This window comes from Molossus molossus, unplaced genomic scaffold, assembly GCF_014108415.1.
Source record: "Molossus molossus isolate mMolMol1 unplaced genomic scaffold, mMolMol1.p scaffold_m16_p_12, whole genome shotgun sequence".
In the NCBI taxonomy this organism is placed as follows: domain Eukaryota; kingdom Metazoa; phylum Chordata; class Mammalia; order Chiroptera; family Molossidae; genus Molossus; species Molossus molossus.
This window is the reverse complement of record NW_023425347.1, coordinates 16,612,949-16,632,234: the sequence shown is the minus strand read 5'-3', so window position 1 is coordinate 16,632,234 and position 19,286 is coordinate 16,612,949. Positions and strand designations below refer to the sequence as shown.

The window sequence follows — 19,286 nt, the reverse complement described above, 5'->3', positions numbered from 1 at the left end:
TGGCCTTGCCGGCGACCGAAGTCTCGCGAGAGTTGCAGGCTGGAGGGGAGATTTGTGAAGGCAGAAAGGCCGAGGTCCCCAGCCAAGCACAGCACCTGTCTTCCTGTCTCGGCTTGCGCCCTCCTGCCTTTGTCCCTGCGCACACAGGTTTCGTGTAGCTGTGGTGGCTGCGTGCATGGACCGTTGTGTTTACGGAAGACTGTGTTCTTAGATGAAGAGTCATAATGTATTTTCTTCCCATTATGAAGCAATCCTCAACAGAATCAAGCCTGGCCTAGATTTTTCTGAGCCTGGGAATATCTAAACCAAATTCTCTTTTTTCCGCCCCCTGACAGATATTTCTGAAGGTCACAGAAGACTCTGATTCAGGACCTCTTTTCGCTGGTATGGTGCTGGAGTTTCGCGTTTTCCCTTCCGCCGCCCTCCCCTAAGCTCTATCTTGAAAATCTAAGGAAAAACTCATGAAACACTAAAGCAGGCAAACACTCCTTCATAGTATTTATCTGACGTCCGAATAACAGGCATTTGGCATTCTTGGTGCCACTGAAGGACAACTGGAGTTAGGTCTGGGTGCGACACTGGACGAATCAGGCTGATAGCCTCCCTGCACCTGAGCTTCTCGGCCCCCTGCCAGGTCGCCTCCCTCACCTCCTCTTATCTCCACCAGGCCTCGATCAGCTGTCTGCAGGGCGACAGTCTGCAGGGTCCTTAGAGATGACAGCGACAGTAGATACAACCCAGATGCCCCTTTGAGACCAAGATAAAATTATTCTGAACTCTCATTTAGCACCCTGTAAAAATGTGAAACTGCAGGGATCATAATTCCTATGGATTCTGGGGTCTCTCTTCTATATATGTGAACCTCGGTACCATCTGGCCCCTTCCACGATTTCTACAAAACCCCTAAGCCACACGGCGGGTGCATCATGAGTGCAGTAGACTTTACTGTGGAGGGTGGGGGTGGGGAGGCGGACGTGCAGGAGGGGTTACCTGCCACAACACAGGCTACTTTTAATAGAACAAAGAACAGTAGGCACCCGCCCACACTGATAACCCTCCCTGGCTCCTCTCTCCCACAAAGCCGTGTGGCAATTCTCCTTGGGCTCCTGCCACTGGTTACCTCCTCTGTGCAGTGTGGCGTGACACAGTGTTTTCCTGTGCAAAAACTGCTTCCTCCCTGAGGGTTTCTGGTGCCAGCTCTTAAGATAATGTGGTTTTCGTCTTGCTTCGTGAGTGATCCCAGAAGTTTATTTATCAGCTGTGCCCAGAACTTCCAGTGGTCAAGTTTTCCAGCACATACATGCTCCCTGACCCAGGTAGGTCGTGTGGTGGCCAGAAGCAGTGGACACCCTGGCAGACTGAGGAACGAAGGGCAGGCCTCCGGAGGGGTCAGAAGCAGCTCGCCACAGGGCCCCAGGCTTTCTTTCCAGCTGTGCAGACATACAGCAATTAAATCCTCTCAGCTCAGTCAAAGTCCTACATGAACCAAGACCAGAATGAAAATATGCTCATTTATAGCAGAAGCTATGCTGGATTCCAGAGCCGAGGTCTTTTATCTGCAGAGAATAATTCTTTGTAGTAATTAGGCCCTCCCGAGAGAACAAATGACACATCAGAGGACTGTTCAGTCTGGGCATTAGCATGGAACGTTCCAAAGAGGTGGTCAAGGACAGAGATGGCCGAACACCAAACCTGGACTTCACAATTTGCTAACTGAGTGGCTTTGGGTAAATACTTAGCCTCTATGTACCTCCGTTTCCTCATCCACAGAATGGGAATAACAACAGAATCAATCTTTCAGTGTTGTTGAGAGAATCGAATGAGTTAATACATGCCAAGTCTTAACACAGTATGCAGTTTATGATTAAGATTTAGACTCTCTAATCTCAACATTTGCAAATTACCTCATCTCTGACCTCAAACTTGTGAGCCCTCAGAAAGCATTTAACATCCATTGTTTCATTTGACTGGCACTGTAACCTCCAGAGATGGGTAGGCAGGGATTAGCCCTTCCCCAGGAATGAGCTCACCCGGGTCAGATGACTTGCCCAAAGTCACACAGGTTTCTGAGTCTTGTTTTCTGGTTTTAGCTTTCAAATCGAGGATCCTCAATGCCAAACTCTCACTGCCTCCCTTTTTTCAAAGGGCTAAGTGCATTTAAGTTTGCTCAGTTTTAGAGAACATTTTCAGATCTAGTCTAAAAAGTCTGAAGGAACCAGTAGCTGTCCATTGGACTCACGTTTCATGGTACCAAGAGGGTCCGTGCCATTTCTGAGGGGTGTGGCTCACAGCCAGTGACCACTAGAGGGCAGCAGAGCCAGAGACAAGCTGGGATTCTAATTATGAACCTTGCTCTGGCTGGGACAGGGGGCTCCAGGCTGGAAGGGGCATCAGGGATAGACATGAAGAGAGACAGCAGGCATCCAATCTGAGCCTCAGTCAAGAGAAAAGAGACTGGAGAACTAGGACTCTGGCACCCCGTATTCAAAGAGCATGGAGAAGTTCTTCCCTTTTTAGTAGCCAGGCCTGTTGCATTGCAGGTGCCTGAAAATGCTAGCTGAAGGCATGGCTGAGCTGACCCAACTCCCTTTGCAGCTGCCCCAGGCTGGGGTACGGCAAGAGGGGTAAAAAGCAGCTGGGGACCAACCAGAGGTCCTCCAGGCTCTCCCTTCATGTCCAACAGCATGTTCTGCCAAAGCACAATAAACAGGGATGATAAACTATAGCTTCACTGTAACTGACAGCCTGCAGTGGTTTATAAAGCATGTTCACCTGTGTTAGCTCGTTTGCTCTTTACAACAACCTCGCGAAAGGTTCTCGTTTTCATTTTACACAAGAGAAAACCTGGATTCAGGCAGTTTGAGTCACATGGTAAAATTTATCTGGCAAGAGTCAGAATTCAAACCCAGGTCTCCTAACTTGTACTTTATTAGTCTTTGCATCACTTCCCCGTGGCCTCTAAGAATTTAGGAAGAACAAAGTCGACTCTGCCTTTTACTTTTTTTTTTTAATGCACAGGTTATACGTGAACATATTTTTTGTTTAAAATTTTTCAAATAATACAAAAAAGGATGAAATCACCCTTCCCACTTCATCCCCCACCCCTTATCCAGCCCTGCCCCACAGTGGTGACCTCTGTCAACGGTCAATGGGCAACCTTTCAAAGCTTGGCAGTTACGTATGTGCGTATGTAGAGAAACTACCACATTTCTTTGTGTATGATACGCATGTGCTCTCTTACATGCAAAGGTCTTATTATACATATTGTCTGCTGCTTAGTTACAGGTTTTTGACCTCTCGGTGCATTTAGAACTATTGTTCCTTTTAACTACTTTGGAGAATATTTGAGTGGTTTCAGGTTATGCTGTCTGTAGATGATTTATACTAAACAATAGAACTGTTACAAGTTTATTAACCTACCTGACCGGATATTTTGTTGCTGATTTAAATGAAGGGAAATCTAATGCAGTAAGAAAAAACAGCATATGAGATCCAGACCTTGTGGGTGTTTTTTCTAAATTATTAATTCATCCTCAGGCAGCACTCAGCAGAAAAGAGAAACCGTCAACCTGCGACACCCCTGTCTGGGTTCTAGCAAGGAGGTCACGCAGACTCCCCAGGGCTCCAACAGCTGCTCTGCAGAGCCGGCCCCTCCCGCCCAGGGCCAGCCTTCCGGGGAGCGGGGTCCCCAGCTGAACCGGGGCGCGCGGCTGGTGGCCCAGCAGGTGCAGGCGCTGCTGGTCAAGCGGTTCCACCACGCCCTCCGCAGCCGCAAGGACTTCCTGGCCCAGGTATTGCTGTGGGCCTGCTGCCCTCCCGGGCTCTCCGTCCTCCGCCAGGCTTTCCGTGCGCTTGGTTCCCGCGCCGCAGAGAGCATCCTCTTTAAGTTCTGTTGGCGCTGTCTCCTCCTTGCCAACCTTTATTTTGATTCCCGGTTAACACAAAACTTCCGTGCGTACTCGACCCCACTAAGCAGGAAAAATAGAACAATAGTGCCCTGGCCGGTTTGGCTCAGCGGTTAGAGTGTCTGCATGCGGTCCAGAGAGACCCGGGTTCGGTTCCCGCTAAGGGCACGCACCTTGGTTGCAGTTTGTTCCCGGCCCTGGTTGGGTCGTGCAGGTGGCAACCACTCGATGTGTCCCTTTCACATCGATGTTTCTCTCTCTCTCTCTCCCTCCCACTCTATCTGAACAAAAAATAGAAAAATGTCCTCGGGTGAGGATAAAAAAAAAAAAAAGAACAATAGTGACTATGTCAACATTGTTATTATTTTTACAATAAAGGGTAAAGTCATGTTTTCATTCATTTTTGCAATGACCCTGCATATCAAGGTCATTGTCCTCTTTTTTCTTTGTATGTGTTTTATTCAGAAAAAGAAACTGGTTTACCTCTGGCCTACTTCAGTGTTTGTTTTTTAATCCTCACTCGAGGACATTTTATTCATTTGAGAGAGAGAGAGAGAGAGAGAGAGAGAGAGAGAGAGAGAGAGAAACATCAATTAGTTACCCCCTGTATGTGCCCCGACGGGGGAATTCAACCTGCAACCTAAGTATGTGCTCTGACCAGAAATCGAACCCATGACCTTTCTGTGTATGGGATGACACTCCAGCCAATGGCGCCACCTGGCCGGGGCTCCTTCGATGTTCACCGTTGGCCTACTTCAATCATTCTCCAGTGGTTACAGAAAGTTGTTTCTCCTTGGTGACTTGCCTTTGCACCTGCTGCTCATAATGTTCCCCGGGAGCCTGACCTTCCACCTGGGCCTGTTATGAGGCTGCAGGATAAACGTTCAGCAGCATAAACGTGTGTGTGAGTGTGTGTACACGCGCGTGTGTGTGTCTTTGCACACCACAGCCCACAGCCCGTGTTGCCGTGTTTGTTTCCCACAGATTGTGCTCCCAGCCACCTTTGTGTTTTTGGCTCTGATGTTTTCCGTCATCATCCCTCCTTTTGGTGAATATCCCGCTTTGACCCTTCACCCCTGGATATATGGGCAGCAGTACACCTTCTTTAGGTGCGTAGACATGTCCCCAGAGGTCATCATTTGCCTCTGTGGGGTGTGAGGCTCCTGGGTCACAAGCTGCTTGGTGGGGCCCTGCCCTTCTCCCTCCCTGGGACAGTCACCAACATGGTAGTGGTCCTTGGGCTGCCCTCAGAAAGGAAACTAAGTACTTACCAGTTGGAAGGTGATCCCAGGTGAACAGCCAGCATGGCCAGGTGTAAGGAAAGAGAAAGTCAAGATTAGGTGAGTGGTTAAAGCTTCATCTTTGTGGGGCACAGACAATATGCCCTCAGATCACTGGGCATGTTTGGGGAGGCTGCCCCCTTCCCAGGAGACCTACAACCACCCAGCGCGGCGTTCTGTGCCCTGTGTACGTGCCCGGCATGGGACAGCCACTCAGCGAAACCTGCGCTGGGCTCCATGTTGGCCGCTGTTCCCTCTCGCTGTCTAGCATGGACCAGCCGGCCAGTGAGCGGCTCGCGGCGCTCGCGGACGTCCTCCTGAACAAGCCAGGCTTTGGCAACCGCTGCCTGAAGGAAGAGTGGCTCCCGTGAGTCCTGGTGCCCCCTGTGCTGACCCTCACAGCCGCCCTGGGAGTCCCGGAAGGCGGGGCACCGAGATGGCAGGGTTGGGATGGCCCCGTCCAGTGCTGCTCTGTGCTGCCCGGGTGCTTCCCTCTCCCCGACCAGCACGCACCCGGCCTCTCCTCCAACACCTGCATCCAAGGTGTCCCTGCCTCTCAGGACGCACCTGCACCGTCTGACAGCTCTTTATTTCCGTGGGCCCCAATATCAAAGGTCCCACACTAAGGTATGCTGCCCGCACCTGTCTGAAAGGTGCCCGAGGCGCTGCGGAATGTCAATGTGCTCGCACCTAGAATGGCACTGGTCACGTAGGTGGCCAACTGCCAGTCATCGCCACAAGCGTAGAGAAGGCAGTGTCAGAGCTGGTTGAAGTCCACCAAGACTCCTAAAAATTCAATACAATTTTTTTTTTAATCCTCGCCTGAGGACATTTTTGCATTTATCTTCAGATAGAGCGGGAAGAAGAGAGGGAGGAAGAGAGAGAGAGAAACATTGATGTGAGAGAGACACACCGAGTGGCTGCCACCCACATGACCCCAACCAGGGCCGGGGGCAAACTGCAACCGAGGTACATGCCCTTAGCGGGACCTGAACCCGGGTCTCTCTGGTCCGCGGGCCGACGCTCTAACCGCTGAGCCAAACCGGCCAGCGCAAAATGCAATACAATTATAACTGCTTCTCTCAGTCAGCTTTTCAGAGCTGTGGGTGGATAAGGGCCAAGAAAGACAGATTTCAAATTCCTGTTTTATTTGTTGTCTGTCAGCAGCTAGAGCCACCAGGAGAGGAAAAAGATATAACTGTCCCCAACTTTGACAATTCTTCCCTGGCCCCACACTCTGAATCAATTAAAAAAAAAAATCTTGGTCTTGATTTTTCTTGACCAGAAACTAACCTGTGAGAGTGTAAGAAGAAAACGTATGCTCTGAGGACAAGGAGGAGAGGGCCGGGCACTAGGTCCCATTTCCAGGGCTTTGTATCAACGTTGGCGCTGACTGTGAAATATTCTCTTGTCTTTCATGAGGGAGTACCCCTGTGGCAACTCAACCCCCTGGAGGACACCCTCTGTGTCCCCGAACGTCACCCAGCTGTTCCAGAAGCAGGAATGGGCCCCAGGCCACCCCTCGCCTTCCTGCAGATGCAGCACCAGGGAGAAGCTCACCCTGCTCCCCGAGTGCCCCGAGGGTGCAGGGGGGCTCCCGCCCCCTCAGGTACCTCCATGCGCTGCGGGAAACCGGGGCTCGGGATCTGCCTGCAACAGTAGGGGTTGGGAAAAATATGTCGTGCCCCTAAGTTTTTGGCCAAATAACATTTTAAACTGATAGTTGAGTGCAGTTCTAACCGGGTCCTCTTAGCAGGGCTTCCCACAGGGCCCCGTCCAGCCCCTTGGGGGAGTCACTGCCCAATAGCTTCGTTTCCCGCCAAGCACTTCCGATGCAATCTCGTAAGAACATATCTTTAAACATTGAGACATTATATGTCATGCAAGCTCATTACAGAAAAATCAGAAAATGCAGATAAGTCAGAAGAGAAAAGATCATCCTATCACTTGGGAATAACCACCAATAACATTTGGTTTTTGTTCATTCCAACTGGATTATATTCAAAATGCTGTTGTGAAACCTGCTCTTCTCAGTTAGTAGCATATTATGAACATATACCCATGTCAGTATGCATTTGCATCATTGTTTTTAATGCCTGCATATGATTCCACTGTTTGGATTTACATTAATTTATTCAACTAATCTCTCATTGTTGGAGCTGTGGGTTTTCAGTTTTTCGCTATTACAAATAATGTTGTAGTGTCCATTCAAATGCCTATGTATTTGCATGTATTAACCATCTTCATTAAGAAGCTTGCCATGTGCTGTGTAACTAACATGCACACACACACACACGCACACACACACACACACACACACACAGCAACCTATGCTTTGCAGGGACATCAAGAGCCTGGCTCTGAGCAGCATCCTCCCTTGGGTGTTCTGAACTCCAGACAGTGTCGCAGTGAGCCTATCCCGGGCTTTCAGAGACAGGAGGGGCCAGAGAAGTCTCACTTTGTTTTGGGTCGATAACGGTCCTCCCAGCTGAGTTGCACGGAGAGGACAGTATGTGTCCATCGCTAATGGTTTGCCGATGAACACAAGGTTCCCAGCAAGGCTGTGTGGTCTAGTGTCGAGAGCCTTGGGTTGGCTACTTGCCTCTCGGAGCCTAATCTCTTCACTTACACATTGTGAATAACTGTGATTTATTTCATAGCCTTTTATGAGAATTCAGTGAAATAATGTGGGTAAGGAAACTGCGTTATTTAGAATTACATTCAACTCAGTGATGACAACACTAAACTAACAGTAAAAGTCTATGCGGGTGGTCCTCGGGGCTATTTTGCTGCTTCTCCATAGTGAACAGGCCTCAGCCTCCTTGGCCAAGGTGGCAGAACCTACTTGCCAGGCCGCTGACCGGAAGAAGGGATGAGTAACGAGAGAGGGCTAAGTGTGCAAATATGCTGTCTTCTAGGAAGATTTCAAGAACTACCACATTTATACAGCACTGCCAGAATCAAAAGTCAAGGAAGACTGGGAACTGTAGTCTTTATTCTGGATGGCCTTGTACCCAACAAAAAAGTCTCTTATTATGGCAGAGGGCAGAGCAGGTCACAGGGGACAACTAAATTGTGCCTTAGCATCGATCACAGTTACTGGCTTGTAAACAATTCTGTTTATGAGCATCCTGTCTCTCTTTGTTATATGCTAAAAGCATATACCTTTATATTTCTCAAGCAATTTATTTCCCCCTTGAATCCTAACTCAGCCACCCCAGCATCACAGGGATCCCAAAAGAGGAGCTCAGGGAGAAGGTTCCAATTCCCGGTGCCCCAAGAGGAAGCTTTACCTCTGCTGGGTTTGCCGAGGGCCCTCTGGCTGCTGCTGCTCTATGCCTCCAGCGGGGGGCGGGTTCTCACACTGAGCTCCCGGGCCGGGGCGGGAAGGCCAGGAGTAGCTACGGAGAGATTCATTTCCTCAGTGACTCCTAACTTCAAGGCTGCCTGTCTAGCTTACAGAAACTTATTTTCAGTGGCTAGTCTCTGGTTCCCAGGGCAAAAAATTAACAGGCCACTACAGCCAAAGTCCTGGAAACAGACAGACCAGGTCCTGTGGTTTTTCTTTCACATCTGCATTTCCTCATTATCATTCATGTCTCTCGTGGGAGCAAAAAAAAAAGTAACGTCACAAATCTGCATAGGAGCTACTTTCTCTCTCTCTCTCCACCTCATATTTACATCCACTCAGACACACTGTCCTATTCAGCCGGAATTTCGGCAGAGGTAAGGGTGCAGGCTTGGTGCAGAGGTGCTGCATTGTCCTCGTCTGGACACCGGGCGGTGGAAGCTGTCTTCGGCGGGGTCCCATCCTGCTCTCACAGTCTTTAAGTGGTGGTGGGTCCCGAGGTGAAAAGGCTCCACCCCTGGCTTCTAGAACACATAGAGTGAAAGTTAGAGGAGTATTTTATTTCACAGAATTTTTAGAGAACAATTTTCCATAAACTCCCCAGGCACCAGCAGTTGTTCCGGTCTGGAGTCCACCGGAGAGCTTGGCAGTTCCCCTGGGTGCCGAGCTCGTCTTGAGAAGCAGTGACAGAGTGACAGAGTGACAGAGTGACAGAGTGAGGGCTATGGCGTCAGACAGGTGTAGGTTCAAATCCTAGGTCTACCACCTGCGAGTTCTGCAACCGAGGGCACGTGAGCCAACCTTTCCGAACCTCACCGTCTGTCTGAAATTAAAGTAATAATCCCTCTCTCATAAGGGGATGAGGCCAGGGGATATATTATAATGCATGTAGAGTATTTAACCGTCCCTGTACACAGTATTGTGTAGACGCTAGCTCTGCTTCTAGCATTAGAGAGAGGAACTAGGTGAAGACGTGAACTGAAGAAGGAAGAATATGGGAAAAGGAGACGGAAAGTGTATAAAAGTGAGAAACATGGTGTGTGATGATGGTGGTTTTAAAGCTGCCAAAAAATGTCCCCAGCTACCTTTGATTGACACTCTTGACACACAAGGTTCACGACTGACCAGAGACCAAACCATTGACATGTTCCCAAATTTAAAGTCATATTGCCACCTGGTGGCCAAACTCATCCTCTTTTGAATTCTCCAAAGTCTGATGAACTAGCAGCTTCCAGTCCTAGATGTATTCTGAAGGTGATGTACAAAACTGTAAGGTCTGGTCCAAATTCTTCTACACACGGCACGAGTGTGTTGTTTCAGCGGTGTGCCAGGTACTCGGCTGGGTGCTGGGGACAAACTGTCAGGGCTCAAAATCCCGAGTCACCGACACTGCTGTCTCGTTGCCGCAGAGAACACAGCGCAGCACTGAAATCCTGCAGGACCTCACAGGCAGGAACGTCTCCGACTTCTTGGTAAAAACGTATCCTGCCCTTATACGAAGCAGGTAAGAAGAGACACTGTTAAGCCTTTCACCCTGGCTCCCTGTAGTACCTGTTAACTAATGGCAGATCATTTTCTCTCATGATTCATCAACACCAGGCCAGTGAAATTTTTTCCCCCCTAATTTGAGGGCCTGATCCAACAGAAGAAGCAATGAAGACATATGCAGACTAAAATGCAACTTAAGTTTAATATTTTTGTTGTTGTTCATCCTGAGCAGAGGATATTCTTCCATTAATTTCTAGATAGAGTGGGAGGGGTGGGGCAGGGGAGAGAGAGAGAGAGGGGGGGAGAAACATCCACATGAGAGAGACACATCGATTGGTTGTTTCCTGCATGACCCTGACGGGGGCCAGGGATTGAGCCTGCAATCCAGGTACATGCCCTTGACCGGCAATCGAACCCAAGACCCTTCGGTCCGCAGGCTGATGTTCTAACTGCTGAGCCAAACCAGCCAGGGCTAATTTTGTTTTTTGTTGTTTTGTTTAGATTAAGCAGCCTTAACAGTTAACCTGTGCACTATTAAAGTAAAATAAAGCCCATCTGGTGTGGCTCAGCGGTTAAGCGTCGACCCATGCACCAAGAGGCCACTAGTTCGATTCTCGGTCAGGGCACATGCCCAGGTTGTGGGCCCGAACCCCAGTGGGGGACATGCAGGAGGCAGCCAATCGATGTTCTCTCTCATCGATGTTTCTCTCTCTCTCTCTCTCTCTCTCTCCTTTCCTTTAGAAAAATCAATAAAGAAAAAATATAAAATAAAAAAGTATAGAATTTATCTAATAATACAGCCTCATATTTTAACTGGTTGACAAAGTTTGGAGGGAGGAGCGAGAATAAAGGTTGTAAAGCAGAGGAAAAAGAAACAAGACAGAAAAGTAAGAAGCAAAAAGCAGGAAGGAAAAACATTAGACGACGAGAGGATGGGCCAGTGGTATGTATCTGAGCGAGCATGCAGGTTGGCCAAGCTCACTGCACCTGTCACCCTCTAACTGTAAACCGTCATCTGCAGTGTTGCCCTTTAATAAGCCAGTGAAAGCTTCCGTGAGTGTCTGTTTCTCTCAGCTCTGCAGCTGTTATCAAGCTCCAGCTGGGGACAGATGGGCTTCAGCAGCCCCTGTGAGAGCAAGCAGCTTAACAAGAGCGTGCTACCAAGAGGGCATCACAGGGAGCCCCGATCCAGGCCCCACGTGCTCTGGGGCTTTAAAATAAAACATACTGTGGAATTTTAGTAGTATGTTCAAGTCGCTTCTCCTACCCAAGCCACGCACAAAGAATAAATGGGCTCAATTAAAACTAGAACACACTGCGGATAATGAAAGCAGCTGCTGAGAAGGCAATGCCAGGCCAGCTGTTAGCAAATAAAGAATGCCACCCAAGCCCCCAAATAAGAGCCGATGACGGGGTAAACAACAAGCATCCGAAACTTTGTTCGCAGCAGCAAGTTTGTACTACGGAACTTTGGGTTGACAATGGTAATTCGTGGGCCTGACCTGTGAGGTCCACAGTTAGCATCTTGCTGTTGTCTATCTTGTCGTTTTATCCCCGACTGGCTGGAAGTCAGTGTGAACTTCGGCTTGGAGGAAGCCAGAGCTTCCGCCAGGTGTGCAGGTGAGTCGTAGAGAGGGGAGGGCTGCAGCCTGCGCTCCACACGGGCAGGGCAGCTGGTCTGACAGATGCCTGACAACAGGGCCACCCAGAAAGCCCAGCATGTGGGATGGGACTTAGAGAGCCCGCAGTGGGAAACAGCAGTCCTTTCTCGGCAAGTGCATCCGGCTCGGCTCCCAGGCTGGGAGGTTTCCATATCGCTGGGGTATCAGGAAGAGCAGAAACGCCCCTGAAGACTGAGACGCCCAAGTGCGCACTGGGAAGGAAAGTTAACCCCACGGCTGGGCCTGTGGTATTCATTCCATGATTTGTTTTCACTTCCAGCTTAAAGAGCAAATTCTGGGTCAACGAGCAGAGGTAAGAAACTAGTTTTATAAGAACTTAAAATCTCAAATTGATCTATTTAAAATGCACATAGGAAAGCCACACTTCAAAGCCATGTAGACGGAATGTTGTATGTGCTCAGGAGGTCACAGGCCATGTCACCCTGGGCCCAGAAGATGCGGTGTTTGATCTCCACGAGGGACACAGATGTGAAGTGATAGTCCCTGCGCATATTCTCATTCAAGGCGGCTCCTAGCCCAAATGTCTAACAGTTTATTGTACTAACGAGAGGCCCTGCGACCGAAGCCCGGCACTCCGGGGCCCATCCCGTGAGCCGCAGGGAGTCTGGCCCGGCCCTCACACACCTCGTTCCTGAGGCACTGCAGACGTGAGTGGTTCCGGAGGTCTGGAGAGTCCTCCAGGGACACTCCGGGCGTGAGCCGGTCTCCTGGGCTCTCTCGGGAACGGCCTCGAGAATAACACGCAGAGTTGATGTTGACTTGATTCCAGACCATAAAAGTGAAATCCAGCTTTTAGAATTGCTCCCTGGACGGAAATAGGGGTCCTCAGCTGAAGCAGGAAGTCGGGGGCAGGGGGAGCACAATTTGAGTCCCTAAGAAATAAAGTTCAGCAAGTTAATTTTGTTTCGTAGAGGAGTTTGGCTTTTATCCTGCCACTGGACAGGTTGAAGCCAGAGAGCGAAGATGCCCAGGTCTGAGTATGAGCGTGATCACTGGAAGGTTCCAGAGCAGTGTGGGGGATGGGCTAGGAGCAGAGGGACCGGAGGCTAGGATCTCATTACGAACTAGAGCTTGAGTCAAGGTTGGAGCTGGTGAGGGAGGCCTGGGGGAGGGGTGGGGAGAGGCCCTGACAGTCGGGCACAGCCGGACTGGTCCTGATGAGATTATGGGGAGTCCCGCTGCCTGTAAGGCCCAGAGATGGCACAGGACAGGAACTGTGGGCCGGGGAGAGTCAGGGAAGACTTCAAAGACAACATGACATGTGACAGAGGAGTCGGAGTTGGACTGATGCTCAAGAAAGGAACAGGCACCTTGGGACCTAGCGGCCCTGCAGGGCAACCTGGACCCTTGGCAGCTGTGTGAGCGATTGGGCATGGCCGGGTCGCGCTCAGGGGAAGGCACAGGAGGGTGGGAGAGGTAGGCTGAGGCCAGGCTCAGAGGGATGAGCACTCACCTGGGCGCGATGAGGAAGCATTAAAGCTGGTTTGGAAAGTGCAGCCACATTGCTCCCTGGTGCAGACAGTTCCCCCCGAAGTACACATATCCCTGAGGAACAGAGCGGCTGGCAGGCGTGAGCGCCACAGACGTGGTTCAGGGCGCTGGTCTGAGGGCTTCCTGTCCCCTGGTCAGGTACGGGGGAATTTCCATCGGAGGAAAGCTCCCAGCTCTCCCGGTGACCGGGGAAGCACTGGCTGGGCTCCTGAGCGACCTCGGCCAGATGATGAACGTGAGCGGGGTATGTAACGGACTGCAGGTCTGGGTAGGACTTTCCCCGCGCCCGTTTTAGGAAACAGATTCTCCTGAGTGCTAAGGGAGAAAATCAAAGCCCTCTTCTTATCCATTACGGTTCTCTAGGGCCCTGTCACCAGGGAGGCCTCTAAAGAAATGTCTGCTTTCCTCAAGCATCTGGAAACGGAGGACAACATTAAGGTATCGGCCCTGCATAGCCTGCCCTCGGGCTAAACATTCCCGTGAACTGGTCACTGCATCTTTATTTTCCCAGCTTAATTAAATTCCCTCGCGTCTCCAGCTGAAACCCACCATGAACCGTCTTCCAGCCGCCAAGCCTTCCTCCTCCTCACATTCCTTCAGGCCCGGTTTTTTCCGTAAACAGCTGTTGTCAGCACAAGCCTCGGGTCATGTCCGGCCCAGCCTGACGGACCCCGTCTCCGCCCTCCAGGTGTGGTTTAACAACAAGGGCTGGCATGCCCTGGTCAGCTTTCTCAACGTGGCGCACAACGCCATCCTGCGAGCCAGCCTGCGCCCAGACAGGGACCCCGAGGAGCACGGCATCACCGCCGTGAGCCAGCCCCTGAACCTGACCAAGGAGCAGCTCTCCGAGGTGACAGTGTAAGCCGCCAGGGCCCCCAGCCTTGCACCTGCTTGTAGCCCTCGCCTCTCTCCGGAGGGCCGGGAGGATCCGGGAGGGTTTTCACTGACAGGAGCTGAGGGCTGGGTGGCAGGGCTGCTCAGCCGGCAGACATGACCGTGACTTTCAGCGCTGTGTACCAGACTGCCGGGCCTTGGGCCTCCCCTCGCGCATTAGGGAAGTGGGCCTGTGTTTGCTCACGTTCCCTTCAGCTCTAGGTGCGAGGTTGCTTCGGGAGCGCACATGGATATCCTCCCCTGCAGTCCGTGAAGGGACTGCCGGGAAACCAGGGGGCTCAGTAAATATTCCGTCTCCCTGGCAGTAATTATCTCAGATCTCGGTCATTTCCCCCCGACGTCAGGATGGTGACCTTCCTCAAGCTTAGGCTCTTACTGCACAGCTTCAGGCAAGAAAAACATCAGTCTTGTGCAATCTGTAGTATGTCTGTAGCCTTCGTGAGTGCGAACCCCTTCTGGGAGGCTGTGGGGTCCTCACTTTCCCGTCCCAGTACACTCTGAGCGCCCGAACACGGGCCCTCCACCTGCGCAGTGTCACTGGCTGAGAGTCGGGCCCCGGGCCCTGGGGCCTTTCTTCATCACCCTCCGGGCCCTCACCTGAGAACGAAGTCTGTCCTGTGTTCATCTCACTCGGCCCTGCCACGTCTCCTGAATCTAAAACATGAAATAGAACTTATCTATGACCCTACACAGCGTAGGGTGTTTCCTCTGAACATGTTTGCGTGTTTCCTTTCCGTCATGTGCGTGTGTGGGTCATGCTAGTTCTCATGTCATGAGGACACCGACCAGCACCTATGGAGCCTTTGTGGGAGCTGGCTAAAGGTGCTCCTTCTCCAGGCGGGCTCTGTGCTGGGCAGGGGTCCCGGCTTGTCCGTGGAGTCCAGGCTGGACTGCAGCCCGCACTTGCCCTCGGCCAGATGCCTCTTCCGGATCCGGGAAGAGCGACGGGAGCCAAGTCCGGGATAACAGGCCTGTTCTCTCCTCCCTTAAACTCACGTTATGAACATCTCTCCTAGTCAGGATGGATTCCACGTTCTAACAAGATACTTTACTTCTTTTAACAAAAGGAATAAATTTCACAGGCCATGTGACAATCTACCTGGAAATTTTAAGAGAGTCTAAGACAAATTATTGGAATTGATAAGAGCACAGTAGTATATGATATTAATACAAAAATTCATTTCTATAACCATCGACGAATAATTTGAAAATGTAATAAAAAGCTTATTTATATGTTCATATTAAAATGGAACAATATTCAACATTAACATGGAACAGAAAGCCCAAAAATATCCCCTTAACCTTGACCTGGCTTAAGCCAGTTGGATGAAATGACGGACGTCAGGCTGCGAAGGGGTTCTGGAGGCTGTTCCCTGGGCCTGGGTGAGCCTCCCCAGAACCTGACCTTGTTTTCCTCCTGCATCTGCTCCTCCTCCTCCACCCCCATCCCCGCACCTCCTGTCCCGCTGCAGGCTGACCACGTCTGTGGATGCTGTGGTCGCCATCTGCGTTATTTTCGCCATGTCCTTCGTCCCGGCCAGCTTTGTCCTCTACTTGATCCAGGAGAGAGTGAATAAAGCCAAGCACCTCCAGTTTGTCAGCGGAGTGAGCCCCATCACCTACTGGCTGACCAACTTCCTCTGGGACATTGTAAGTGTCAGGTCCTCTCTCACCTCCCTGGCCTAAGGGGTGGGCACTGTGTCTGCGCGCAGGGACTCAGCAGGGTGGAGCTCTCGCTGTGCAGAGGGCCTTGTGTGTCTGCTGTCCGTGACATCTTAGAAAGGCACCGCTAGGACCCTCGAGCCAGGGACTAATGTAGGGCTCAGCTGAACAGCTGCTGAGTCGGGGCTCTGCAGGCCCTGCTCAAGGGGCCTTCTGACCCGTCCAATAGTTACTGCAGCGCAGGAATGGGCTGGCCTTCCCGAGCATAATCGGGAGCAGAAGTAATAGCAAGCAGACCTTTACCCCACAGTCTCTTCTTAAATCCTGCCCCGCCCCCAAAGGGGTAAGGACGGAGCTTCCCCTGTGGCAGAGTCAGCAGGTAAATATAGGACACCCCGTTTTACTTGAATTTCCGATAAACAATGAATTTTGAGAGTACGTTTTACCCCTAACATTGTGTGGGACATAGTTGTCCTAAACAATGCACTTGCTGTTTATTTGAAATCAAATTTACCTAGGCACCTGTATTTTATTTCCTAACTCGGGCAACCCTACCCAGTGACCTTCGTTTGCATTCCCAAAGCAGCCAGACCATCACCACATCAGTTTAGCCACCGAGTTAGGGGAAATGAAGAAAAGTTATTGAGCAAATCAACAGCTCGCAACCAGTATCCGAGCAGGCAGGGAGGGGTCAGCATGGGCTACTTCATGACAGGCCACAGGGTCCAAGGTTACTGGCAGCCAAGACCTAGTTACAGGACAGTGGAGACCATTATGACACTCCAGTGGTGTGTCGGGTGATGGGGTCCTTTGTTTTATCCCAGCATCCTAGCACCCATGTGAGTCCCCACGTGTGACATGACACATCACCATGGAGACCGCCACAAACAACCTTCTCCACTATGACTCTTCATAACGATGACAAATATTAGGATTCCGAGAGAATTAATTTATTTATCTTACTCAACTTAATAAGCAGCTGTCACTTAACAAGACAAAACCAGAAATGATCAGTAGCAGCTACATTCTTTCCTCTGTGCTCTGTCTGGATGAGAAGCACTCATGAACACAGGGGAGGAAGTCGGAGTCCAGAGCCTCCCTGTGGACGAGCACATCGCTTACAGGAGTCTGCACTGGCCTTGTGCTCTGAATGAGAAAAGAGCTCGGCTCACCTGCGCTGAAAAGTTATCAACGTGCTAATTTTTTCACTCTACATTTCTTAGAAGACAGGGAACAGAATTTAGAGTTGGGGCTGACCCATGCATGTGCCTGGCTACATGTCTGAGCCTAAGGGGAGATATGTGGATAGAGGACAGAGTGGTGTCCCGGGGGAGATGATACCAGCAAAGTAGACACCCCATGAAGACTTAGAGAAGGGTGGGTATGATGTTAGCAGGCTTCCTGATGCTCCAGACCAGAAGGTTCTCAACCTTCTTAATGTTGCAACCGTTTAATACAGTTCCTCATGTTGTGGTGACCTCCAACCATAAAATTATTTTTGTCGCTACTTCTTTACTGTAATTTTGCTACTGTTATGTCTTAGGCGACCCCTGTGAAAGGGTCGTTCAACCCCCAAAGGGGTCACGACCCACAGGTTGAGAACCGCTGCTCTAGACTATTTCGTGTAGCCTGGAATTCACACTCTGGGATCTAAAGTGTTGGCGCTTAGCACCCTCACTGGGTAGTGGCAGAAAGGCTATGCGTACCTGGGGGTTGTGACTGAATGAATGAATAAACGCTCACTCTTTCTATCATTCATTCAGCACGTATATGATATTGTAAATTCTTATGTTTTTATTATATCACAATTTTTTCTTTTAAATTTTGAGACAATAGCAAACTTACAGAAATGTTGCAAGGACAGTTCAAAATGGTTTTTCAGAGTCATTTGAGAATAACTTCCCAATAAGGTGTCTGTTCACACATGCGTACACGTGCATGCGCGCACACTCACACACACACACACACACACCCGCACTGATGCTTCGTCTCCATCTATTCCTCAGACCCCACTGCAGTTTCATCACTTACCTGAATGATGTCTTTTATAGAAAAGCCTCCAGCTCAGAATCATGCCTTGAATTGAGCTGTGCAGTCTCTCCAGTCCTCCTCAGCCTGGAACGTTCCACCAGTTGTTCTCTGATACTCATGACAGGCCAACAGTTTTGCAGAATGCCCTTCAGTTTGGACTTGCCCGACGTTTCTCATGGTCAGGGTCCGGGCACGGCGGCGGCAGCACAAAGGATGCTCTGCTCGCTGCATTCCAGTTCGCCCTGTTCCTCGTGGTGGGGACTCGAGCTTCTCCACTGTGAAGTTACCCTTTTTCTCTTTATAATTAATAAGAATGTGGGGAAGAGGTCCTTTAAAGTGGTGTAAATATCCTGTTTGTTATCAAACTTTTCAATCTTCCATGTATTTGTTTGTAACTAAATGGAGTCATTTTTCCCTGTGTTAGTCCATGGATTACAACTGCATACAATTATTATTTATGCTGATGCCCAAAGTGTCCCCAGTTTGGCCAGTGGAGCCTGTTCGAGCTGCCTGCTGCCTCCTTTGGCGTGTGTCCCATGTCCTGGAGCACCTCCATGCTCTCTGGCAGGTTCCAGGTTCACCCTACACCCCCCATCCCTACCTGGAATCAGCTGTGTCCCCAAGGAACCCTGGCCCTCACAACCAAGATCTGGGTGCTAGATAGGTGCTGTGCTACTGAGGTCTCCATGGTCCCAGGCCTTCTTGGTGGAGAGAACTAGAGGACATATGTATGTCTATACATAGATAAAACATTTACATCTCTGTTTATCTACCTATTCACTGAACACGGTGGGCTCCCTGACACCTCTAGTTCCAGTCCAGCACCGGAGGCTCGCTATCGCTTTCCATATGTGTGACTCCCTCCTCCAAGAGCGAGACACCAGCTTGTGTCACTCCCAACTATTTACCTGCCTGAGTAACGCACCTGTAATTAGTCCCCTATCCCTGCCACCATCCCCTCCACCATGTGGACACCCTCCTTTCCTGCCCCAGCTAACCCGACGTGGAGGTCCCCCTCACTCCGCTCTGGCTCAGATGCCCCCACCACGTCAGTGCCCTCCTCACCCCCGGGACTCCAGCACCCACTAGCCCACCCTCTGGGAGACACCCTCCTCACCCTTCTTGGGTTCTCATCCTGTGCAGGATCACTGTGACCCCACCCCTGGCCCCAGCATGCTGCCCACGACTCCCTGTCCTGATGCTTTAGGACTGAACGGCGTAGAGAAGGAAGAGAAGGGAGAAAGCAATGGAAGGGTTTCATGCATTGGAGCTTCATGAGGCCAGGGACTATATCTTAAATTCTTCTGAATGTTGGAGACATATTTAGAAAGTAGAATCAATAGGACTTCATGACCAATTAGAAAGAGAGAATGAGAGATTGGGTAGAATTTCATCATTCATTCTTTTAAAACATACAGACTGGCTTGGCCGGTTTGGCTCAGCGGTTGAGCACTGACCCATGCACCAAGAGGACACCAGTCCGGTTCCCAGTCGGGGCACATGC

General features: G+C 50.5%; 1 protein-coding gene across 1 annotated transcript in view; it reads left to right on the top strand.

Moving 5' to 3' along the window:
- Positions 1-19,286, top strand: part of ABCA4 (ATP binding cassette subfamily A member 4) — a 129,402-nt gene that overhangs the window by 88,380 nt on the left and 21,736 nt on the right. Inside the window, exons 26-36 of the mRNA XM_036255448.1 lie at positions 336-384; positions 3,538-3,791; positions 4,890-5,014; positions 5,454-5,552; positions 6,608-6,794; positions 9,944-10,038; positions 11,964-11,996; positions 13,334-13,439; positions 13,559-13,633; positions 13,884-14,053; positions 15,562-15,739. Of these exons, the coding sequence (XP_036111341.1) occupies positions 336-384; positions 3,538-3,791; positions 4,890-5,014; positions 5,454-5,552; positions 6,608-6,794; positions 9,944-10,038; positions 11,964-11,996; positions 13,334-13,439; positions 13,559-13,633; positions 13,884-14,053; positions 15,562-15,739 (1,371 nt within the window). The remainder of the gene's footprint in view (positions 1-335; positions 385-3,537; positions 3,792-4,889; positions 5,015-5,453; positions 5,553-6,607; positions 6,795-9,943; positions 10,039-11,963; positions 11,997-13,333; positions 13,440-13,558; positions 13,634-13,883; positions 14,054-15,561; positions 15,740-19,286) is intronic.